This window comes from Oculina patagonica, chromosome 6 (assembly GCF_052425735.1).
Source record: "Oculina patagonica isolate OP01 chromosome 6, crgOcupat, whole genome shotgun sequence".
Taxonomy (NCBI): domain Eukaryota; kingdom Metazoa; phylum Cnidaria; class Anthozoa; order Scleractinia; family Oculinidae; genus Oculina; species Oculina patagonica.
In genome coordinates, this window is record NC_135763.1 from 6,149,795 (window position 1) to 6,175,645 (window position 25,851).

Genomic DNA, 25,851 nt, shown 5'->3' on the forward strand with positions numbered 1-25,851 from the left:
GGATCTCTATTTCCTAGCATTCGTGACGAATTGTCGCGTTTTAAATGGTGTCCCAAGTACTTTTCTTTGAGATTGTGATTTTAATAAAGACGCGATTGCCACGTTTATTTATTATTAAGTCAGTCGCTATAGTACCGTTTCAACCAATGACGTTTTCAATCAGTGTAGTTTACCACAAGTTTCAAGATCCTCGGGGAGGGGGATACTCAAACATGTTTTGTTTTAATATGGGGAGGCTCAGCTCCGAGGTCGAAACTCCTTACTCTTTCATATACCATTTTTGACAGAAAAGGTAAGCCTTCCGTATACCTTCGATAGAAAATGGTACCCCTTTCAGATATCTGAAGAGAGGATACTGCATTTCTTTTCTTAAATTTTCACTTTCGCCTACAGTTTCGCTTACAGCTTTGTCTCCCCTTTTATAAAATTCCAGCGAAAAGGTAGCTCCCCGGAGCCTCCCAGTAGAGTCCGATTTAAGAAGAGCCCCGTCCCCGACCGGGTTCTCAAAGAATGTACTCTAGTTGCAGAAAAACGTAACCAATTAAAATAACGGAACAGAGCATCGGAATTAGCAGAGTAAACAATCTGCTGAGCATGAGAGACTAACAAAACCTGTCTGAATCAAAACGGCGTGGGGCAGTTTCTCTTTGGTGTCCAGCCTTTCCCGAAGTGTGACAGTTCTCTGACCCAGTCCCACCTCAACTATTTCATATCCAACATGGCGGCGGCACCGGGAGACAGCAGTCCTTCCAAAAAGCTCAAACTTGTTGTGTTTGGAGCTACAGGTCGGACAGGAAACGAGGTGGTAAAACAAGCACTGGAAAAAGGACATCATGTGACGGCTGTAGTGAGAACGCCTGAGAAACTGACTACTCAGTGAGTGATCATTTGATTTCAATAAACATCGCGCAGTGAGCTAGCGGCCTGCAAGAGCATTTGGTTTTTTTTCGTCTCCTGAAACCTGGAAATGCCTTTGCATGCTAGCGTACAGCTAAACTTAAGTGTGTTCAAAATCAGTCAAATTAATGAGTTCGGTTCAATGCCTCCGAAAGAAAGCGACTGTAACCAGCCAAGAATGTCTTATCAAGGGTGTAAAATAACTTTTTTTCAAGTAGCCACTTGCTCCTAAATATTTTAAAGCACTGTAGCCAATTCCAAAAAGGTGGTCGCCATTTTAATTAGGACAAAAACAAATTTACCCTGTCTTTGTATCAAATAGACCCTCCTATAAAATAAATATATTGCTTTATTTTTTTAAAATATATTTTTTTGTAAGCTTAAATAAACAAAAAAAATAATTCCTCGCTCAGTTTAAATTTAGGTTACCTCACTTGTAAAGAGCTGGATATTTTGCTGTTACCGTTTGTAGAACTTATGTTAATGTTCATAAAGTTCTCTTCGACATTTCTTGGATACCTTTTTGATTTCATTCTGTGTTACAAGAATATGAACAAGAGTGAATGGCAGACATTCACTCTTGTTCATATTCCAACATTCTCATTTCAACAGACATGAGAATTTAGTGTTAGTGAAGGGAGATGCTTGTGACGTGGAGAGTTTTGCTGCTGCTCTTGATGGAAAAGATGCTGTGTTGTCCAGTTTAGGAGTTTATGCAAACATTTTTAACCCAACCACTTTCTACTCGGAGTCCATGAATGCCATCACAGAGGCAATGAGTAGGTGAGCAATGTGTTAAACCTGGTTTTTAGCCAGATAGCTCATTGAGTATCCTGTGTAGATGCCTAATTTTTGAAGAACATTATTATACAAGTACTACATGTACTTCACATCTTGATTGTTGAATTACATAGCTTGAGAGTTATTATTAAGTACTGTATGGTGCTTATTCGGGTGCAGCACCTCGCTGTGCAAATCTGAAAACAATAAACACTTTTGTTATACTTTCAATTGGAAGATATTTTGGCTCCATCACAGTCAATTTCTTTATAACTGTTCCCCGCAGATTGAGCTGTCAGGTCATTTGATGGTTTTGTACAAAAAAGTTTCATGTCCAAGTTAAATCAAATTGTTCACAGTTTTCTTATTTGTGCTGTAACTCTATGTTCTGAAAGTAAAAAAAAAATACTTCACTCATAATTTTTTTTATTATTTTTATTATAACTTCCTTACTTAGGCACAAAATCACTCGGCTAGTGACTGTAACATCATGGTGTACTCAGCCAGGGCCAAACAATTACTGGTTTCTAGAATGGGTTATAAAGCCACTGTTTCTTAATGGAGTGATCAAGGATATGGCAACCATGGAAAAAATGCTGGAAAGCAGTGACCCACAGGCATTGAATTACACTATTGTTAGGCCTTGTCGGCTACTAGTGGGTATGTAGACCCGCTGTCACATTCTCGTCTCTAGAGCCACTTGTTCATCTAAGCCGACTGAGCCTGGGGCACGAAAAAAAATTGGCTCTGGGGCACATGATTTTGATTGGCAGAATTTGTACCCAGGGGGGGTACTCGAAGTATACATGTCGGAGGGGGGAACACACCTCGCTGAAAAAAAGTTCGAATGATTATTTTTCCGATCCACTGATCGCAAGGAAAACCCGAAATGTAAAGTTCACTCGATAAGATAAGATAAGATAAGACCCAAAAAATATGCGTATTTTTTAAGACCTAAAAAAATACGTGACAGATTCCTTGACCCAAAAAAATACTGAGCATGTAAATTTTCAACCCCCCAAAAAATACGTCGACTCCCCCCCCCTCCCCGTCATGTATATCGAGTACCCACCTGAGGATTTGAACAAAAGGAACAGCCAATCAAATGAAACATTTAAAAATTCCTTTGTTATACGAGAAATTAAAATGGTTGATTTGATAGGCTAGGCTTGAAATAGGCCATTTCCGAGTTACCCTTTGCCTCTGTTTCAAAACGAGTCTACGTGCGAAACCATTTAAATGAAAATGAGTTTGATTTGCATGAAAATGGACCTTCATTTTCGTATGAATAGTTTCGCACGTAGACTCGTTTTGAAACAGGGGCATGTTAGTCCACACGCCCAACAAGCGACAAACAGGAACATCTAACTTTAATACGCACTCGAAGCGTTTCACGCCATCTTAGATTAACAACCTTCTTCGCCTAGTGCCAGTCCCCTATCGTTCTATATATAACTACCGTAGTTATTCGGTTATAAGGCGCACTCGGTTATAAGACGCACCCCAAACTTGGCAACATTGTTATGCTAAGTTTACAAACTGAAAATTCTCTAAAAACACTCGGTTATAAGACGCACCATGAGTCGGAGAGTTGAAAAGATGTAGTGATCAAAGTTTTTTCTTACAAAATTTGAATGTTTGAATGTTGTTCATACTCCTTGGCACAATCTTCGAGTAAAAAGCTAACATTTCCTGCTAAAAACGACGTAAATCCACTTGAGCAAAATAGTGCGGTCCGGTATGTCCGAAAAATCGCTCCCGTGGGATTTTCGTGCCGAAATTGATTTTTTCGCTGTTTTGCACTAATTTTGGGCCGAATAATAAGAATCCGATGGGGTTCAAATTTTTCGACCGCATCTTCCCATGTTTCTGGCTACTTGAGGATTTAATTTATGCTAATGAGAAGCTAATTATATGCAGGAATAAGTTTTGCGAATATCTTTGCTCTGACTTAAGATTAACGTACCAAATGTTATACGAAGCTTGCTTTTGATTAGTTAATTCATTTGACTTAAATTGGTTTCCATGGCAACCGGCGATGACGTCAGAATTAACTACCTGCTATTTTGGCGGCGGCCATCTTGGATCCGCCATCTTGGATTTTTGAACTCTCACTTTTCTGTAGCAAAAAACGCATTTTAAATAAACTTTAACTAACGAATGATTTCCAGTACGAACAATGTCCAGTTAAGTGCAAAACGTTCTTTATTCTCCTGTTTAACAGTTTTCTACAGAAATATCATTGACTTTTGTTAGTCCCATAGTAACAACGCAAACGCTATTTGTCTTCTTTCTGTTACTGATGTTTTATACTATTGAAGAGTTCCGTTTAAAGTGTTCGTGTATTTAAACGGTTTTGTGGTAATATCTTTGCTCTGACTCCATTTTACACCGAAAAAACTTACAACGTAGTTTGACCTTTTGACGTGCGTCGTATGACTAAAGTTGTTCTTTCTTGTGGGTAGAAAACCTATTTAAGTCAATTAAAGTTCGGTTCGTCAGGTAGAAAAGCACAATGATGTTTCGTTCCTATTCGTTCTGTCCTGGGTTTCTCTTTTCTTACATAAAAGAAGGAGAGTGACCGATCAAGGTAAGCGTATTTTAAGTATTATCAGAAGGGAAAGCTGTAAGTAAAGCTTTAACAATAAAGTAAGAATAATTTGAGAAGCGTTATTGTACGCCATTTAGGAAACATTTAGGGGTATTCTTTGGAGATCAAAAATCTGTCATTTATTAGCACACTTTCACACCCAAAAAACAAAGCTGTAAAACTCAAAACTTTAGGCGTATTTTCGCAATTTCGAGTCCTTAAAAGAAACTCGTCAGCTCGAGCTGCACATCTAAGCGTATAGACACAAAACACAAATTATTTATTTCAATTTGTCGTTGCTGTTTTGTTAAATAAGAGTCAAGTAGTAGCGATGAAGTCATGTCTCATTTGGTGTGTATTATCTACAACGAGGGTTTTGCATTGAATAAGACTCTAACAAGCAACCCTTTAATGATTGAGCATCTGTACAAGTACCTTGGGACAGACTGACATCAAGTCACTTACAGACCGGTGAGTGCCGCAAACCGGTCGATAACAAGGGTATTATTAAGCGACTAAGAGTTGCAAAGCGGGCCTTGACAGACGACTCTTCATCCTCTATCCGGCGAGGCCCTGGTCGTCCTTCTAAGTCATCAACCTCTTCGCGGCCTCAAAGGGCAAGAACACTCCCTAAGTCGCAGCCCGGTGAAACTGTAAAAGATTTACCGCGTTTTTTTCAGATCAAGTGGGAACAACGCTATTAGAAATAAAGTAAAATACGCAGGGAATATGCAGAAAACGCCTCAGCACTTAATCGATAACCACAGGAGCTGTTTGCGTTACGCTCAGGGCACCTTCGGCGCTGATTGTGAATGTGGTTCTGTAAAATAAGTTGTTCGTTCGGCGTGCGATGTAGAATTAGTTCTGGCAGTTCAAAACACGCTAGCGGACGATAGCGCCAGCTTGAATATGGCTGAAGTAAATGACATCTACGCGGCGATATTGAACAGATATTCGATGGAAATAAGCGAAACAGGAAATTACTAAAAGTGATTAAAACAACTTTTAAGTGAGCAGCTTCCAAATCTTCAGTTTGTAAGTCGCTGCGTAAAAAAGAGCCTAACAAAGTTGTTTAGTTAGCAGCTGTCAGCAAGGCTATTGATGTACTGTCAGCTCAAATGGATAGCAAGTAGGGATACCATTGAGGGTTTAGAAACTATGACATTGGTGTTGCGGCGAGAAATTATGTAGCACCGGAATTGGTCATTCACTGGAAGCTTTGAAGATTTTCCGAATCCGTCCTTACTCCAGTTTTTTCTCACACATTTGCCGTTTGGCTCGCACGCACTCGATGTTTCGGGAATGCGTGATAAAGAAGTCAACAAAATTGTTAACTTAGCAGGTCAGTTCGATGTCCAAAACACAAGAAGTCAAGTCAAGGATCAACCTAAGGCAAACAAGGGATTGAAACACACCGTGCAAACACCTCTCTCAGTCAGTCTGTCCCTCGCTATTCAACCAGTTAGCCAACGGAGAACTGCCTACTCAAGTTAAAGACCTAGAGGAAATTGTCTGCCAAGTGTACTGCAAAGCGGGACCTACCACCCTTGCTGAACTTCGATGGGAACTCTTTCGATCCAGGAACTTGGAAGCTGAGATGCTGCCTCCAATGCCTGCTTCTTTACTCCCTTACATCATCCGCGCAAACTTCAAGGCCATGCGCGACATATCCTTAACCACCAGCTGCCCGGATCTTCCATCCCTTAAAGAGAATTGCTTTAGCGAACACCAAGGAGCATACGTTCCTGTTATGTGCCTGTCTCTCCCTGCACTCTAAGCTGTTGTGAAGCTTAATAAATGCAGCTGCAATTCAGACTGCAAGGGACGCTGTAGTTGTTTCAAGAACAGGCTTCCACGCACTCCTCTTTGTTAATGTTTTGAAAAAAACGATTCAAATCCATTCAAAGGTGACACGCAGGTTGATGATAAGGAAGAGGATGATGCTGCTCTTAGTGCATAAACTTAAGTCAACTTAACGGGACTCTAGCTACATTAGTATTAGACATAACAGGAGAAAGACGAGTAGAATACTATGGTACTAACAAAGTACATGCGCTTAACTAAAAAAGTACATGTGCTCAACAAAAGAAAGAAAAATAAAGAAAGTTCTGCCTTTATTTGGACATCACTCGCAATGGAAATCATTCGTTAGTTAAAGTTAATCAAAAAAGGCTATGTTTTGCTTTTGAAAATGAGAGTTCGAAAATCCAAGATGGCGGATCCAAGATGGCCGCCGCCAAAATAGCAGGTAGTTAATCCTGACGTCATCGCCGGTTGCCGTGGTAACCAATTTAAGTCAAATGACTTAAATAGTCAAAAGCAAGCTTCTTATAACGTTTGGTACGTTAATCTTAAATCAGAGCAAAGATATTCGCAAAACTTATTCCTGCATATAATTAGCATCTAATTAGCATAAATTAAATCCTTAAGTAGCCAGAAACATGGGAAGACGCGGTCGAAAAATTTGAACCCCATCGGATTCTTATTATTCGTCCCAAAATTAGTGCAAAACAGCGAAAAAATCAATTTCGGCACGAAAATCCCACGGGATTACATACCGTACCGCACTAAAACATTTTTCCATCGTTCATGCTTCGAACTTAGCTGCTGAGTAACCTGGCAAATGTGTTGTTACCAGTGACCACTGAGTTTGTAGCTTGGTTACCAAGTCCTCAAGCATGCTTCGTACCGCTACGAACTTTGTTTATCGAGTGTTTTTCAAAGATTCTCAAGCTTTTTGGTGTTTTCCTTGTCTTCTAAAGTCATTTTCCACTTTCCACGCTTAGAAAGGTTTGTTTCAAATGAGTATGCTTGGTTTTCTTTGTCTAATTTCAACAAAATGCTGGCATATACAGGTGTTACTTAAACTCGTTTTATATCCGCGATAATAAGCTTAAACTTTGCGTTTAAACTAAATGTTTCTTATATCTTTAATACTGTAGAAGTCAATAAACAACATTAAGTGTTTTCATTTCTCTAGTTTTAACTGTAAGTTCCGGTAAAATGGCGGTCATAAGATTTTGTTGGGCGAAAATACTCGGCTATAAGACGCACCCCAATTTTCGCATGAACTTCCCACAGAAAAACAGATTTTTCTCTCAAAAACCGTGCGCCTTGTAACCGAATAACTACGGTAGTTCCAGTTCTCTACATTTCTCCCTCTCTGAAAAAAGATGTTGTCCTCAACATGAACAAATAGACAATAGTCTCTTCTTGGTTATCTCATATAACAGTTCTTTGTACACTTGTATCTCATCCTGGGGTTAACAAAAGTACTCTGGTTGATCAGGCCAGCTTATGTTGCACTCAAGATGTCACTGTTCTATCTTTTCAATACTTATGCCTTTTTCTATAACACGACTTGACTTCCTTGTACAAAGAATATTCCGAGATAGAGAAAAATAATTCTCTTAATGAAACGAGTTTGAACCTCTATACACAAGCAAAACGTTGTACGAAATTATACAATACCAAAAGGAAACATTTAACAGTCTTATCTAGGATGAACGTAGCTTCAATGCAAATCAGTTCCGTTCTTCTCAAGTTAATGTCTAAGGGCCTGCTAGTAACACCACATAGGCACAGGATACATCGGCTGTGATGATACTGGAAAAGGTGCAAAATAGCTATAGGGCTGCAGAACAGGTTGTAGCATCCATGATACTGTGACAGGTTGCCACAACTGCTGTGGGTACGATACTGTGACGCCTTGAATTCCTGCTGTAGAACTTGTTTGGAAGGACGGTTGTCCCATTACATCATAGGTCATCCTAAGAGGTGGTCTGCTCATACGATGTGACTGTCTTATAGGTAAGCTATCTGCAGCCTCATCATCTACTGTACCAACTGGTTGCTCCGGGTCTTCTTCTTCTTCTCCCTCTGAGTCTGGGGAATCAACTATACAAGGGTCAATGTCCTCTTCAACTACATATGACTCTTGTCTGGTAGACTCGTAAAGTTGTTGAAGCTTATCAGGTGTGAGGCTAATGTCCTCATCAGTAGTTCCGGTTGTCTCTTCTTGTGAAGCCTGCTGTCTGTTGGACCTCCTAGATACTGTACGGCGACTCTTTGATGACTTAAGTGGGGTCTCAACCGGCAAGTAAGAACACGGTAATAGCATGTTGCGATGGAGAACTTTTGACCTTCCATTTCCACTCTCTGGCTTTACTTCATAAACTGGCATATCCTTCCTCTTCTGAGTTACAACATAGATTTCTTGCTCCCAGTAAGGTCGAAGTTTTCCCGGGCCACCACGCTCACTCATGTTTCGTACAAGAACACGATCTCCTTCACACAGCGCAGTGTGTCTGACTTTCTTGTCATACTGTTGTTTCCCCATGTCTGCACTTTTCTTTGCATGGGCAGAGGCTAAATCGTAAGCTTCCTTCATTGCTCTTCGCCAATTTCTGACATATTCAGGATATGTAGAAAATCCCTCTGGAGGTTTCAAGCCAAACATTAAGTCAATAGGTAGTCTCGGGTTTCTACCAAACAATAGATAGAAAGGTGAAAATCCAGTAGAGTCATGACGCGTACAGTTGTATGCATGAACTACTTTATTGAGATGGTCACGCCAGCGGGATTTTTGTTTCTCCGGTAAGGCTCTCAGCATGGATAAAAGCGTCCGGTTGAACCTTTCGACCTGCCCATTTCCCTGCGGGTGATAGGGTGTTGTCCGTGAATGTTTAATCCCACTCAGTTTCTCAAGGTTGTAGAAGAGCTTGTTTTCGAATTCTCCACCCTGGTCATGATGGATGGTTTCTGGGAATCCAAATCTCATGATGAAGTCATTATACAATTTATCAGCAGCAGTCTTTGCAGACTTGTCACGTGTAGCATACGCTTGAGCAAATCTGGTGTAGTGATCCATGATCACCAATATATACTGGTATCCGCCCGAGCTTGGTTCGAGATGAACAAAGTCCATGGAAACAAGTTGGAAAGGTGCTGTAGAAACAATAGGTTGAAGTGGTGCATTAACGTGAGTCGCAGGTTTTCGTTGCTTAAGGCAATGGCACACTTTCGTGACATAATGGGTAATGTCTGCCCTCATGAACGGCCAATAGAAACGTTCTCTAGCTAGTTCCACTACTCTGTCTGCACCCAGGTGCCCCATGTTTTCGTGTAATTCTTCATACACCTTTTTGTGGTATTTCTTGGGTAAGACCATTCGATCTCTAGATCCACATTTGTGGCAAAGAATTCCATCTTCAGAAATAAACAGTTTGTTCCATTCATGTAAGAGCTGTCGTACACTAGCTGACTCTTTCTGTTTCTCCTGGTAGGTTGGACGGCTTCCGACTTGCATAAAATGTAAGACACGACCAATTGTCGGATCTTCTTGTTGAGCTGCGATAAGTTCACTATGTGGCATAGTTGAAACGTTAACACATTCTTCCTTTAAGATATCAGGCACTGTTGTTAGTGATGACAACCAAGCGGTCTGAACAGTGTTAGTTACATGGATTGAGGAAGTGACAGCATCCAGGACATCTTGACTAGCTACTTCTGAACAACTTTCCATATACTCCCCAAAGCTGATTGGCATTCGGGACAGGGTGTCAGCATCCGCATTGGCTTTTCCTGGTCGATACTTGATTTCAAAGTGGAAATCGGCTAATTCATTAACCCACCGCAAACCTGTGGCATTGAGCTTCGCTGAAGTTAGAATAGGGATCCATATTCGTTTTTTCTCCAAGTTGTCAGCCGGGCAAGTATGCAAGATGACATACTTGCCCTGGCAAAATTTTACTTGCCCGTTGAAAAGTGAAGAATGGCGACCGTACAACAAGTAAACGAAAAGTTGACTTTTTTGTTATTATCACATGTATGTAACACTGTGTATACATGAAATCTTCAAGACAACAAATTTGTTTTAATAAAGTTTGATTCACAAGTATTTGTTAATGAGACTTTTTACTTGTCTACCTTGGCTGCCGGTTTACAAATTTCACAAAACATCACGCCCCCAAGCGGCTTGCGATGTTGCGGAAGCGTATGATGCGGGCACAAATGAAAGCCAGGGCCTCTTCGACTGCAACCATGGAAGAAAAGAACGCTTTTGCTCTTCTTATTCATATTTGGTTTGTTTTTCTGAAGTGTTAACATTGCTTTTTTTTCTTTGCTGGCGGCGCCAGACCAAGATAACGGCAAATTTTGATCAAAACATCAGCTGATGCGATCGCCTCGTGTTTTTGCGGATGCAGCTGCAGTACAAAATATCAGCGGTTGAGAGCTTGAAAATTGAGCCTGCAATGATTTCATTGATGGAAAATACCGCATCAGCCAAGATGGCGGCCAAAATTATGATTTTATCGCGACAGAAAGTTGCAAATTATGTTCTGTTTTCGAAAAGTTATGAATGGATGACAAGTGGTCAGAACGCAAGTAACTCATAAGAAAACTTAATAATTGTTTTTTTTTTTTCATTAAGTCAAACTTAAGTCGTCCAGCGGACGAGTTTATGTAATCATTTGGTCGTCCATACGATGTTTTAGTCGTCTCGGACGACCGGACGACTGCGAATATGGATCCCTGAATGTATGTCAACGGGTTGTTATCCGTGAAAACAGTAAACTTTGGAGAGTAATAAAGGTAATCACGGAAATGGTCAGTCACTGCCCATTTTAGAGCCAGAAACTCAAGCTTGCCTGCATGAAGGTGGTACTTCTTTTCGGCTGGTGACAGTGCTCGTGAAGCATAAGCAATTACTCTCATGACCCCATCCTGGTTTTGGTACAACACTGCCCCAAGACCATCTTTACTTGCATCAGTGTGTAGAGTGAATGGTTTTGAGAAATCTGGGTAAGCCATAACAGGTGGATGACTGAGGTGTCTCACTAACTCTTGAAGGGCGAGTTGCTGTTCCCTACCCCAACAGATCGGTGTCTTTGAGGGTGGTTGACCATCCTTCCCAGTGCTAGTTAGGAGATCATAAATTGGTTTCGCAATTTTGGCAAAGTTCTTAATGTACCTGCGGTAGTAACTTAATATTCCAGCAAGCTGTCTGACTTCACCAACAGTTCTAGGTGACACTTCCTTTAACTTCTCAATAGCCTTAACACACCCTGGGTCCATCCGGTAACCATCACCTGACACAACTCTTCCTAGAAACTGGACCTCACCTTTAAACAAACTACATTTACGCGGCTTCAACTTCACTCCATGTTCACGTAACTTTCTTAACACTGTCCTCAGATGCTCAACATGATCCTCAAAGGTCCTGCTAAATACTATGATGTCATCAAGGTATGGAATAGCCACTTTGTCCCTCAGTTCACCCAAACACCGTTCCATACACCGCTGGAAATTTGCAGGCGCATTCATCAATCCAAATGGGATTCTTATCCACTCATACAGTCCCCATGGTGTAATGAATGCTGTGGCTGCTCTGCTCTCCTTGCTTACAAACCCCTGATGATATGCTTTACCCTGATCGAGAACACTGAACCAACTATTACCACCAAGACTATCCAGGGTTTCTTGGACTCTAGGGATGGGATGTCTGTCAGCAATAGTCCTGCGGTTAAGTTCTCTGTAGTCGATGCATAGTCTCAGAGACCCATCTTTCTTTCGGACACAGACAACTGGAGAGGAATATGGAGACTTAGATTCAGTGATAAAATTCTGGTTCAGAAGGTCTTCGATGTACTGTTTCACCTCTGGGTACAATGGTCGAGGGATCGACGTGTACTTCTTTTGCACTGGCTTGCTATCCTTCAGGTTAATCTCCATTTCCAGATCAGGGATGCAACCAATATCTTCTTCACTAGATGAGAATGACTCATGCTCTTCCCTCAGCATTGTCTCAGCTACAATCCGCTGATCATGGTTTAAGCCACTAAGGTCAACTGCTGGGAGATGGTTTTTGCTTTCTCCATCTTGCTGCCCAGAAGGAGTTGGTCTTGTTGGCCCTTGAGGCTCGTGCTCCCTTTGATGTTGTTGGTCGGTCTGGATACTGCATTCACTCAGCCTCACGTCTGCCGCAGTCACTGATTTCACTGCCTGAAGAACTCCTAATGAGGTGCGGCTCTTTAGTGTGATGTCATGATCTGTCCCATTGTATACAGCAACTTGTACACGGGAAGTTTTTCCTGGTTTGATGTTTAACAAAGTCTCATTAACTTCTAAGCCCTCTGGCAACAACTGTGCTAGTCTGTCTGGCTCGAACAACACTGGTGTTTGCTTGTACACAGGTCCTGTATTTGCACGACAACTGACAGCGACTGTGCTATCCTTAGGTATGACCACATCTTTTCTTCCAGTTCTCACTTTGCAAATGGCATCTGAACTTGAACTCTGAATAAAGTGTACCAAGGCATCTAATTTTGTCTTATCTTTTCCAGGGAAACTGTTGTAAATAATTGGCTTTGGATTCTGGTCCTGGCTTACCAGCTCTTCAATGACACTATATCCCAGAATATGACAGTCTAACTTTTCTGATGTTACAAGGAAAGGCACTAACAGTTCTTCTTGACTACTATCACTGCTGAGAGAGGTTAACTTCACTCTGACTTCCACCCACCCAATGTAAGGTACCTTGGTCCCATTTACTGCTGTTAAATTTAGATTTGTATCCAGGAGCTCTGACAACTGTCTAATAGCTACTTGTCCTAGGTGTTGCTGAAGTAATTCGACTGATATTATGGATACCTGGGCACCAGTGTCCCATAACAAGTCACATTCACAGTCATTGAGCAAGCACTTTACCATACACTTCTTACCAACAAGGCCAATAACTTTAGCATGTTCACTTGGAGTTAAATGGCTAACACAGGCTGGGTCTACAAAATCTTTAGACTTACGTGTACTTGCCTCAGAGAGATGACTTATTGCTTGGCACAACACCTTGTGATCAGACCAGTGTCCTTTCTGACATTCTGTGGAACAATACCATACACTTCGACACTGACTACATCTTTTAAGCTGTCCTTGCTTGACTCGGTTTTACAGCAGTTGTTACATTGGTGAGACTTTGGTGGATTTACGACTGTTTCCCGTCTCACAGAAGCAGTCGATTCCTGTTTAACTGCTCCCTGCATCCTCTTGCAAAATGAGAGTGGCTCCCACACTTAAGACAGTGATTGCAATACTCTTTCTTGTTTTCAAGGCAGCTTGAACACAAAGGTGGTCTTCTTCTCTCCGGCCACTTCCCAGTGGGTACACTTTGGTCGGTGCTCTTCTTTCTGACCTCACTTTTCAATGCCTCAACTTCTGACTTGATTGCACTGATAGCTGCTAGAAGATCATTCTGAGGGGTGCTTTTCTTGTTTTCTTCCTTTCCTTTAGATGAGTCATCAGATACTGTAGACACTGATAATGCTGGTGGTTTGGTCTTGCTATTGTTCCTTAGCTTCTTGTCCCTCTCCTTTTCTGCTGAGGTTGCCATACTCATCTGTTGCATTAACACTTCATATGACACATTGGGGTCCTTTAGGAATGGGCGAATCTTAGCGCAAATACTTTCATCCTGTAAACCAGTTTCTACTGTTCGAAGAAACAGACACTGTATGTGCCCAGAATCATACTGTAGGGATGTGTCATCATCTCCTTCACTACATGCAAACAGAATCTGCTGCCTCAGATCTAGGGCATTCATCAAAAACACTTGAGGTGATTCTTTTGAGCTCTGACATAATGATGCTAGTGTTTGATAGAGTTCTGATGTGTTTTTCGCACCATAGTGGCTACGAAGAATCTTCTTTAAACGTTCCAATGTTAAGTCTTTGTAAGTTTCCAGATAACTCCTAAGCACCATCCCAGGTGTGATTGAACGAATCACACCATCAACAATTTCATCTTCGGCATAACCCTGGGCCAACCCTGTCTGAATCTGACGTGCAAGTGAAGAGAAGCTAATCTTATCTTTTTGTTCCGGCTCCCCAATTTGACCACTGATCTTAAACTGTCTACGTAAAGCGCTGGTCGCCAACAGTTTTTGAACTGAGTCTTCCTTTGCTACACTGGGAGGTTTGGAAACACTTGGAACAAACTTGCCACTCTTACCTTCGTCCTTGATCCCAGAAGGTTTTTCTGTCAACAACTTTTTCACATCTTCAAGGTACGGCACGACTTCGGCTTCTTTCAACTTGCCAATTCCTTCCTCGAGTTGCTGAACGATAAATTTCGCCACGAAGAGTTTGCTCTTCCCTTCAATTTCGACTTTAAAGAACTCCGCAATTCGCTCGAGTGAACTCCAATCCGCGGCATAAATGTTAGACTGTATTTCAAGTTGAAGGTCTTCGGCCATACTGTGTCCTTCGTTCTTCTCCACACGTGTTGACAAATATGGCGGGCAACTTACAAAGCACGTGGTCGCGAAGAAAAACACAGATAAGCTCAAAAACATACCAAAATCGTTCGCCACAAGCGGTTCCTACAGTCCTTCATTGTCCTTGAGTTTAGGCCCTGGCGGGGTCGCCAATTTTGTTAGTCCACACGCCCAACAAGCGACAAACAGGAACATCTAACTTTAATACGCACTCGAAGCGTTTCACGCCATCTTAGATTAACAACCTTCTTCGCCTAGTGCCAGTCCCCTATCGTTCTATATATAACTAGTTCCAGTTCTCTACAGGCATAGGGTAACTCGGAAATGGCCTATTCCCTTTGTTCAATTCCAGCAAATCAAATCATGTGTCCCAAGAGCCACTTGTTCCTTGTGCCCCAGCCTCAGCCAGCTAAGAGGGACAAGTGGCTCTGGGGACAAAAATGCTGCTGTCAGTACTTTCAATGAGATCCGGCCAGCACCTGCAATAAGATGTTTCCCGCTTATATTATTGCCCTCCAACAGGTGCTGCACAAGGTCAGCCACCTTCTTTAAATCTTATTGAAAGTCCTGCTGTTTGTAAAATGACACAACCCTCCAAGTTTATTTTTTTTTCCTTAGTGGTCATTTGGCCACCAACTGCTCAAGTTTCGTCGCCAGTGAACAATATTAAGCTCACGCTTTAAATCCTTCTTCTCAATTTAGGTCGCCAATCTGGCGACTTCAGTTCCAATTTAGTCGCCGGCTCCAAAATTTTAGTCGCCATGGCGACAAAAATGGTCTTAACTTGGAGGGTTGTGACACATTGTTTGGTGAGCATTTGCTAACAGATATCAAGATATCTTTAATCAAATTTATTGCTACAGAGGGTATTTTCAGTCATCACTGACAACAGTTTTTAGCCTCACTACTTGCATTGCACACCACACACACCCACTACCCACTTTGCACTTTATATTTCACACCACACACAACACACTTCACACCACACACTTCAAACCTCACACTTCTGTTATACTATTCCATACTATTATTTTTTTCACGCAGGAATAAATTCCTGTATCAGAGCCTTGTTACTATTTCAAATAAACTTTTAAACTGCAATTAGCCTTATTTATCGCAAGTTACTTGCTGTTTTCAGTAATATGCAAACTCTGAAATTCAATCCTCAGCCAACAGTTTATGCTTTTTGCTGCCGTCAATCATCTTAGTGAGCCTATCGGGAAACGGAAGTTCACTTTAACCTGGTCAAAAGGTCACGTCCACCAGTTGTGATTGGTAGATTGTGATCAATTTTGTTTGTTTTTGTTTTTGATGGTTCATTGGCTGTCACGACAGCAAACAAGGCAATCATTAGTTGAATTTTGAAAATTAGAAGTCACATATATTAACTGAAAACCACAATAAATAGAAGGCTTCTGTGTAGAGAAAGTGGGCTTCTTTAAAAGAGACTGACATGACTTGCAACTTTTTCAGGTGAACAGACCGGGAACTATAAGGTTGAGGAAGGGCAATGTAACACTGGAACAACAAACAAGATCACATGTGCAGACGTGGCAGAATTTATGCTGAAGACTCTAGAAAGTAATGAGTACGACAGAAAAGGAATTGCAATTGCTGGATTGTGAAAATGTTCAAGAAAAACACTACCGAACTTTATGTTTGTAAACAAAATATCAAAATAGGATTTAGAGTATTTGATTACTGATCCATTTAGGTTTTTTCTGGCTTAAGATCTGATATCTTTTGCAGATTGCATCAGACAATAACGAAAATATTATTGGCTAGCATGAAAGGCATGCAATCCGCAAGAAAAAAAAATAACAGCTTTGCACAGCCCTTTGCATGCATAATTTCAGCATGCCTTTGATACTAGTCAATACTTTTATTTTAATACAAAACATTGAAACATAGTCCAACCGGTTAATATAAAACACTATCTAGATAATATATATTAAATACAAACCACTTAAAATAAAGACAGTGTCATATGTCAAGCGACAAAAAAGGGTCAGATTTTAGTGATTGTCTTAAGATCTTGCAAAAAGTCCAGTTTCCTGTTCTATTGTTGTTTGATTAGTTACATTTTGGTATTTCTTTGGCATCTGTAAGCAATTAACAGTGGAGCCGGCAAAACTTAACTTACACTGAGAAGCAGAAAAGATGTTGAAAAACTCTTCATGTGCAGCTAAAATTTTGAGCTCCAATTCTCCTTTAATTTTCACCCCCAAAATGCTTGAAACGTGATACTAAACTTATTGTCATTTGAATGAATATGATAATAATTCAATATGGACATTTCAAGATCGTAGTTAGTTACAGCATATTTCACAAGATGGCAGGACGAAACTTTCTGACTGCTTAGCTATTAGGCTGAGTTAATAAAACTTTTATTACGTAATGTTTAATAAATGAGCAGCAGTGTTTTATCAAGTTTGTCGAGGCGCAGCCGAGTGTTTTAGACTTAGATACCACACGAACTGCGAATTTATTGAACGGCTTAAAAATCTTCTGATGTACATTAACTCATTCTTGCACTAATATTTTAGATTTGGGGTAATTTTGGCCTAGAAATTTGGACGTTAAGTTTAGCCGTGTCTTTATCAGATATAAAGACACTCATTAAACATTAATTTCTTTTGTATTTTCTTTATGAATTATTAATGAGTTTTTTAATAAAAGTGAATTTGGAATATTTTTTTAAAACATTTGCAGAAAAATATATTTTAATGTATTCACTGAAAGGGGAAAATTATAAAAACAGGTGCAAGTATGATATAAATTTCACTTTAAAAGATCTGTTTCATTGTGCTCTCTGACACCAGGTATCTACCGATGTGCAACAAAATACAGACTGCAGTCTGGCTGACTGGCATTCCGGTTAGCCTGAATAGCGCCCCGCCTAACCTAAGAAAAGGTCCCGGTTAGCCTTAATAACGGTCCGGCTAGCCTGTTGATAGTTAGCTCTCAATAATGGTAATGATAACACGATATGTACTTAAAAATTTCTACAAGTCTGCTGGGCTGAATTTGTCGCACACCAGTTATCGAGGGTCTAACATAAGGTTGGCGGGATGCGGGATGAGCCTTTTTTCGCTGAGCTGTGATACTGGATGAAAGAAACTTTTGAGGCGCGATGCGGGATTGTAAGGGGTCGGCGAGAAGCAGGAAGTTGGTTATTCATGACGGGACGCAGGAATCATTGTTTTCTTTGTTGTTGTTTTTTTTTTTTTTTTTGGGGGGGGGGGGCGGGAAACGGGATTATGGAAGACGGTCGAAACAACACGGGCAACACACGATAACTCACTTTTTTTCTGGCTTTTTTTTATCCTTATCAGTTAACTATTTCGCTGCCGAACTACTGTCTATATAAGCACCACAGATTTGTCAAAGTTTTCTATAGCTGCCTCGTCCCCAGTAGGCTTTAGTACATTATGCTTTTGTTTTGCCACTAAAATGCTCCATCTTAATGCTCCATTTTCCCCACAAAAATGCTCGGTCTTCCAAAAAAAAAGTCACTAAAATGCTCGGATAATGCTCATTACACAAACGGAGTATTTTAAGTTAGTTTCAAAGTTTTTAACATGGTGTTAGCTGTTAAAACAAAGTCTTACAAAAACGTTCAAGTGTTGCAAGTAACAACAAATGCGTATACAAGTTCATAAATACAGGCAAAAAAAACATAATCCTCGACATCGACTGCGGAGATAAGTACAGAAAGTAGTTGACTATCTATAGAAAGTCATTTGTTGTTGAATTTTGAGTTTTAGTCTTCATTTTCTCTAAAAATAATAATTTTCCGGGAAAATACCACTAAAATGCACGAATAATGCTCAATGCTTTTGCTTCACTAAAATGCTCGAAAAAATGCTAGCATAATGTACAAAAGCCTAGTCCCCAGGTGCCGGTCGGCCGGTCGGTAAACGCGGTAACGCGGGAAAACAGGAAGCGCGGGGGTCGATGGTTGCCCCCGTGCACGACCAAGGAGGAGGACGCCTGGGGACGAGGCAGTTTCTATAGAATTCTAAAAGGAAAGTCACGTTAGCGTTTTCACGCGATAATCTAATCGGCTTAATTGAAGTTAATCGAATGATTGGATTCGTTTAGTTCTCCAGTGCAAATATGGTATACGCGGGTTAACGAGTTACCGTAAAATTCCGGTTATAAGCTCTGGGCTTATACATAAGGGTTTTTGTGTGGGCTTATAAGCGGAAGGGCTTATACCCGGGAGGGCTTATAAGCGGAATAAAAAACGTTTCAAAACGATCCATTGGAGTGTTGATCGAAATACGTTTTCAAGTTAAAAACTCATAATAAAGCAACATTTAGCCCTGTTTAGTACTATCTTCCGGCACGGGGGGGGCTTATATCCGGAGGGGCTTATAATCGGATGTAGTTTTTGTTTCCAGGTAGATGGGCCTATAACCGGGGGGAGGCTTATAAGCGGTGGGGGAAGGGGGCTTATAACCGGAATTTTACGGTATCTAACGTCCAGGTCACAGTATACCTATACGGTCCTGAACGGGCAGAGATCTAGCTACAGCCTTGTGGCATCCGGCGTTCCACAAGGCAGTGTTCTGGGGGCCACGTTGTTCGTCCCGTATACAAGCGATCTCGTGGAGTCTGTACAGTCAGCTGCCGTGTATATGTACGCAGACGACACTACTCTTTACTGTATAGGAAACAGTATGGAGGAAGTCTCAGCTGCCCTTAATCAATCACTTAAAGAATTATACGCCTGGTGCACTACCAACAAGCTCACTCCCCACCCGAAAAAAGTCGGAATGTATGCTTATCCACAAAGGATCTATCACTGTCCCCCTTCCTCCGATACTGCTAGGAGAAAACTGCTTTAATTGTGTTAAACATAGCCGACTCCTGGGCGTTGACATAGATGACAAACTTGAGTTGGTCTCCACAGGTCAATAACCCTAAGAGGAACTTGACAGATAAACTAAACTTCATTAAGAAGTGTAGGTTTTTACCTAAGCAAATTCTTTAAAGTTATACTACAAAGTCATTATCCCGTCAGTCACGCATGGTCTAACCGTCTGGGGGGGGGGGGGGGGGCATGAGTCATCAAGACGACTTTGACGCACTTGAAAGGTTGCACTGCAGAGCGGCAAGGATCATTTTTAACCTACCAAAAGACATGCGATCTACTGAAGTCCTTGACCGCTCTAAATGGGTCACTTTAAGAAATACGTACAAACTTTCCGCGATTCTGAAAAAAAAAATCTACTAATTCCTTCATAATTTAATGCCATGAAACTTTCAACATCTTACAGAAGGGCAGTCTGGAATCTTTTACCGCGAGAGTGTCACGAAGCAATATCCCTTAGGAGTTTTATCAAAATGATCAACATAATTAAAAATTTTAACAACCTCTATTGTAAGAGTTCTAAGCGCTTTTTATCGTTGTAACAATTTAGTAATTTAAATTATTTTTAGCGATAAGTTTAGCGTTTTTACCTTAATATAGTTTAATGTCTTTATCTACTAGTATTAATGTTTTATTAACACGCGACCCCACAATCTATGTAGCTTTTTTTACCCCATCGTATCTAAATAAAGGTTTTGATTGATTGATTGATTGATTGATTGATTGATTGATTGATAATCGAACAAAGACCAAAAAAAAGTGTAAGAGAGAGTAATTGAGCGAGCAATTGCCGATGTACGTTTACAATTTTGTGAAAATTTGTCATTCACTCTCGGAATATGCTGCTTGAGTAATTTAACGTTGAACAGTTTCTCCCACAATGTCAGATTTTGTTAAGCACTACAGTGAAATTAAGAAAAGTTAAAAGGTAATTTTTCCACGAGGTGGTCTATGGTCCGGGTCCACGGAGATGGTCCACCATGGGGTGGATCCATATTTTTACCCCTGGTTCGTCGTATGGACGAACACAGAGCAACATGGTAAGTAGTAAACAACAAACAACTAAACAATCAAACAAACAAACAAACAAACTGGCAGACAGAGAACTCAATCAGTCCCTTTGCTAAGGAGTGGGCCTGGGTAGGGGTTTATATAATTCAAACCCAGGCCTTTCGCATCATTACAAAAGCAAAATGGCGGCCGAAAGTGCAGATTCGAGAGCGTTAAAACTGGTTGTATTTGGGGGCACTGGGGGAACGGGAAAGGAGGTAGTAACACAAGCACTAGAGCAAGGCTACCTTGTAACAGCCGTGGTGAGAACACCGGGGACAGTCGAAAAACGGTACGTTTTTAAGTACAAGTTTTACAGCGAAATTCATTGATCGTTCAGACTGCAAATATTGAACTGATTGCTGTACCACCCCCCCCCCCCCCCCCCCCCCTCCAAAAAAAGAGGCTTAGAAGGGTAACATTGTTTTTCCGGTAATATAAGTCCATATGTTAATTTAGAAATGGAAGGGAGATCTCCTTAGAAAAGCGATAGCAAGCTTGCTGAGGTCTTCCTGCTACTTAAAATTTAATATATTCCTCTTTTAACTGATGTAAAAAGGATTTGAGTGGCAAATAAAGTTGATTGATTGATTGATTGTATGTAGCCCAGACTCTGCATATGAATTTTAGTTTACGTCTTATATCAACTGATATTCCCCAGTTTTGGCTACATCACATGAAGTGTTTAGGCCAATCGTACGCTTAAAAATCTTTGATGGATTGTAAATCCCATGATATGCCCCCCCCCCCCCCAGAGATAAGCCCCCCTCTCCTAGTACATCATTGATAATATATTTGAAATGAAATTGATTAATGATGAGATTTTAAAGCTAAATTCAAAACCAGTTAATGAAAAATAATTTCGATCAATGCTGCTATAGTTCATTGTGACGTGTTTTTTTTTAAGCTGGTTTTAAACCCTCACCCCCCAGATATAAGACCTCCTGTTTATTGGCCCATCCGAAACCCCTTACGAAGTAGTATAAACCCAGGGCTTATAAGTGGAATTTTATGTATCTCCAAGAAAGTCTTATTAGGGCTGACTTACATGTACCTTATGCCCGTCTTGCATTATTTTGGCATCTGTGTGTTCCTGCAGAAGCTATATTTAGACAAGTTGCACTTTCTGGGGTTACCAGTAAATTGCTTCCACTTAAGGAAAACTTACGCTAGTGAACCAGTGAGTCAACATTCTGCACATGTAGCCAGTTTATGTTAAGTCATGATGGGTATTTATAGGTTTGATAAACACAACAATAACAAGATCAGAACTGGTATGCTTAATCTAACTTGTTAAAGTGTGTTACAAGTAGTTGATTTCCACAGACCATCCATTGAAAATTGAAAATTGCTCTAAACACTGCTCATTGCGCGAGGTTCGGATACCTATGCTCTAAAAATAAAAGAATTTGATAACAGTGGAACTTCAAGTAAATTCTATCACACTTTTTTTTATTTTCTTTTAGGCATCCCAATTTAGAATTGGTTAAAGGTTGATTTCCACAGACCATCCATTGAAAATTGAAAATTTCTCTAAACACTGCTCATTGCGCGAGCTTCGGATACCTGTGCTCTAAAAATAAAAGAATTTGATAACAGTGGAACTTCAAGTAAATTCTATCACACTTTTTTTATTTTCTTTTAGGCATCCCAATTTAGAATTGGTTAAAGGTGATGCTTGTGATGTGGAGAGTTTCATTGCTGCTTTAAAGGGAAAGGATGCCGTAATTTCTTGTTTAGGAGTTGTTGCAAGTATTTTTAATCCTACAACTTTCTACTCTGAGTCTATGTTTGCTATACTGGAAGGAATGAAAAGGTAATTTTAAGAATACAATTATATCTACATTTTTGTTCTGTGGGCCTGAATTGCAGAACTCATTCACGTGAATGAGTTCTGCAATTCAGGCCCACACTTGATAATCTAAACGGTTTTTGTGAGTTCCTTGTGATCCGGATAATAGAGGTTTGTCCTTGCATTTCTAATAATATGACGCAAGACTAAGAATAATAAGAAAATTGCTAAAGGCTATGGAGCACTTATTAGCAAGCATTTTTTTAGTTAGTGCTTGTAATGACTGGCCACAAGGGAAATCTTGATTAAGATTTGTTTTTCCTCATTTAGCTGTTTCCTTGGCTCTGTTTTGGAAAAACTTGATGTCCAGAAAAATAAAATGTCAGTAGCATTTCTAAGCGATGGCGTGACATCGCTTTTATGCCATCGAACGATCGGTTCGTTTTGTCTGTTTGGCCCGATCGAACAGAAAATCAAGTTTAACTTAACAAGAAATCGCTGTGTAAACACAAAAGCAAAATACTTCCGTGCAGTTAGAATGGAACACTACAATGTATAAACGAAAGAGACAAATTATATATGATGGGGTCTATTAGATTTAGTTGACAGAAATTTCTAATTCTTATAATACAAAGGGACACTGTGAGCAAGAGACCGTTTGACCTTTCTCGCAGTTTAAAAGCTTGCTCGCGCGTATCGTATGTCGTTTATCCGTGATATCACACTACAGTATAACGCAATATTTGTTGAGACAACATAAGGAAATCTAAAAAAAGTATAAAAATATAAAATAAAATATTACTGTTGTTCAATTGAGAAAATCTACGAAGAAAATATATTATTTGCATCCTTGGTCTGTGAATTCATAACAGCCATACAATTACTAACAAGCTTCTTATGTTTAAAAATGTAAGCTGCAGTTGGATAACAGTTTTTTTCACACACAAGGTGTCAGCTACTTTTATTTACTTTAAGTTTTTCCTCGAAATTATGTAAGACCCCTTGTGAAACGCCATCGCTTCTGCATGCATCGCGTGCCATTTATTTCTTTTTGCCCCTGCATCATTAAAATCAGCAAGAGTTCACTAACACCTTTGTGTGCCACAGGATGAAGTTGTAATGTAACTACAGTCCAAAAATTTGATGTCTTAAAATAATGTACAATTAAACTCATCGCCAATAGATGACTTGTGGGGATGCCACAAAAACCAGTTTGGGGGCCTTTGCTGTTAGTGCTGAACATTTAAACTTAAATAAATTAACAAAATTACAGGTGTGGTGTAAAAAGACTTGTAACTATGACAGCATGGTGCACGCAGCCAGGCCCAAACAATTCATGGCTGGTGGATTGGATTATTAACCCGCTGTTTCTCAATGGTATGATTAAAGACATGGCTACCATGGAGAAGATGCTGGAGAGTACTGATCCTCAAGTGTTGAGCTACACCATAGTTAGACCTTGTGGATTAATCAATGGTAAGTCGTTTGCGCGCAAGCTTCAACTTATGGGTAAAATGATTTTTATGAGGGGTTAAGGCTTATTTTTGGTGGTGGTGGTGTTGGAAGCAACAATGACAATGGTGATGGGTGGCCCATAAAAGGATACCACTTGGTCAAACTCTCTAAACATATTTAGGACATAAAACAGCAAATGAGTTCAATGAACATTCACAGTGGTTAAACACAATTATGTATCAGTCTAATAATATATTAAATAAATTTAGCCAAGCCTAAAAGCGGAGCTCCCTGGTTATTTACTTCGCCCTTTTCGAAAATCCGACCGATAACAGCCCGCGATCCAATGTAAAACATTACTTGGTCAGAGGTAAATTTAAAAAAAAAATTCGACCTCGATGAGTTCTACATGTGAGCCCGCGATATGGTCATTGGATGCTGGTCAGCGGATACCTTGTTTTGAGCGGATACCTCAGCGGATACCTAAATTTGAAAAACGAGAAACCGCGTACAACCTAAGGGACTCTGAAAACAAACTCAATGTTCCATTACCGCGCACTAACTATTACAAAAACAGCTTTACGTACAGTGGCGCCATCTTGTGGAACAGTCTTCCTATTAACGTAAGACAAGCAGAGTCCCTTGGGCAATTTAAAAAACTAATTGAACGAGTACTCTAGGGCACGGCATTCGTGGAAAGCAGCTTTTTATTTTTGTACATATATTTTTATATTTCCCCTCTTTCTTGTATATATATTATAATTAGATTGTTGTATTGTGAGCTGATGAATTTGACCGTGTTTTAAATAAAGATTATCCAATTGACCATGACATGGATGTCCAATATCAAAGATGTAAGCTGACGTTAGTCATAACCTTAAACCTATTTCTGGAGTATGGCCACCATGTCGGGGCGACGTCGTCGTCGCTTGAGCGCACGCGCCCGCGAACCATGCTGCTAGCCATGATGACCATGAAAAACCAAAAGCATGGATCTGTTAATTTTCTGTGGGAATGGGCTCTGCTCTACGGCCCTTCGGGCCGTTGGGAGCTCCGCTAAAATTCAAAAAAAGCTCTGTTAAATCTGTATGGAGTGAGGCTGAGTTATGGCTCAAACGGTTGCAACATTCCAATCCAACATCGCGGAGAGAACATTTTGGAACCGTTTCATTACCTACCCTTTTGGACTGATGTTAAAAGATGTTGAGCAAAAGTGTGCTTCTAAGTCCAATCCCCTCGTACGACATGTTCCAAAATTTGAAACAACGCGTGGAATAGTTAACTTGTTGCAATTGCCAAACAAGGCCGAACATTGCTTATCGAGTGTCGGGTCAAATTACTGGGACTTATATTCACCAGGGGACCGACTCTTCTTTGTAGGTGAACGGACAGGAAACTATGAAGTCGAGGAAGGACAATGTAACACTGGTACCAAGTTTATGATGACACGCGCGGATGTTGCAGAGTTCATGCTAAAGGTTTTGTATAGTGACGTGTACGATCGGAGAGGATTTGCAATAGGTGGATTATAAGATATTCCTGTCTCTCTGTGAGAGTATCTGCCTTCTGTTTGTAAGGCGAGGAGTACACATATACAAACATGACAGGGCGGATCCAGGGGTGGGGTGGGGGGGACTGGGTGCCTAGCCAACCCACTTGATCCACAAGAAAAATTTAAATAAACACGGTGTAAACATTGTTGATATTGTTAGCTCAGACAAAGTTAAACTATTTGATACCATCCACTCCCCCATAAAAAGCCTGGGGCTAAAATAAAATAGTAAACAAACTATTTGTAAACAGCCCCCCCCCCCCTCCCCTTGAAAAATCCTGGATCCGCCTCTGCATGAACTTTTTTGAAGTGCCAAAAATGTATAAACAGTAAGATAAAAAAAGTTGTAAAATAGAAAAAGAATTGATTCAAGCATGAGATACATGATAACAAAATGGGCTATATGTAAAGATAAAATTAAAAATTTCGACAAGCGTGCGTTGCATTTGCATGTTTCGTTTATCATGCCCATAACACTTACCTTACGTATAGCCTTTTTAAAGGGCTGTATGTTCAGGTTTTCGGCGTAGTTCATTGTTTAGGGACCAAAGTATCATACACTGTGTTTTCCATATTTAACGGAATT

At 40.3% G+C, this 25,851-nt stretch overlaps 2 protein-coding genes across 2 annotated transcripts; both read left to right on the top strand.

Moving 5' to 3' along the window:
- The first annotated feature begins 705 nt into the window (after positions 1-705).
- On the top strand, positions 706-17,329 carry LOC144658497 (flavin reductase (NADPH)-like). The gene is made up of 4 exons (XM_078518927.1): positions 706-876; positions 1,510-1,680; positions 2,135-2,337; positions 16,011-17,329. Exons 1-4 carry the CDS (start codon positions 719-721, stop codon positions 16,160-16,162), a joined length of 684 nt encoding a protein of 227 aa, XP_078375053.1. The 5' UTR covers positions 706-718; the 3' UTR covers positions 16,163-17,329.
- Positions 17,330-20,609: 3,280 nt separating this feature from the next.
- Positions 20,610-25,594, top strand: LOC144656547 (flavin reductase (NADPH)-like). Its single transcript, XM_078516769.1, has 4 exons — positions 20,610-20,758; positions 22,112-22,282; positions 23,532-23,734; positions 25,094-25,594. Exons 1-4 carry the CDS (start codon positions 20,610-20,612, stop codon positions 25,243-25,245), a joined length of 675 nt encoding a protein of 224 aa, XP_078372895.1. The 3' UTR covers positions 25,246-25,594.
- Positions 25,595-25,851: the final 257 nt, after the last annotated feature.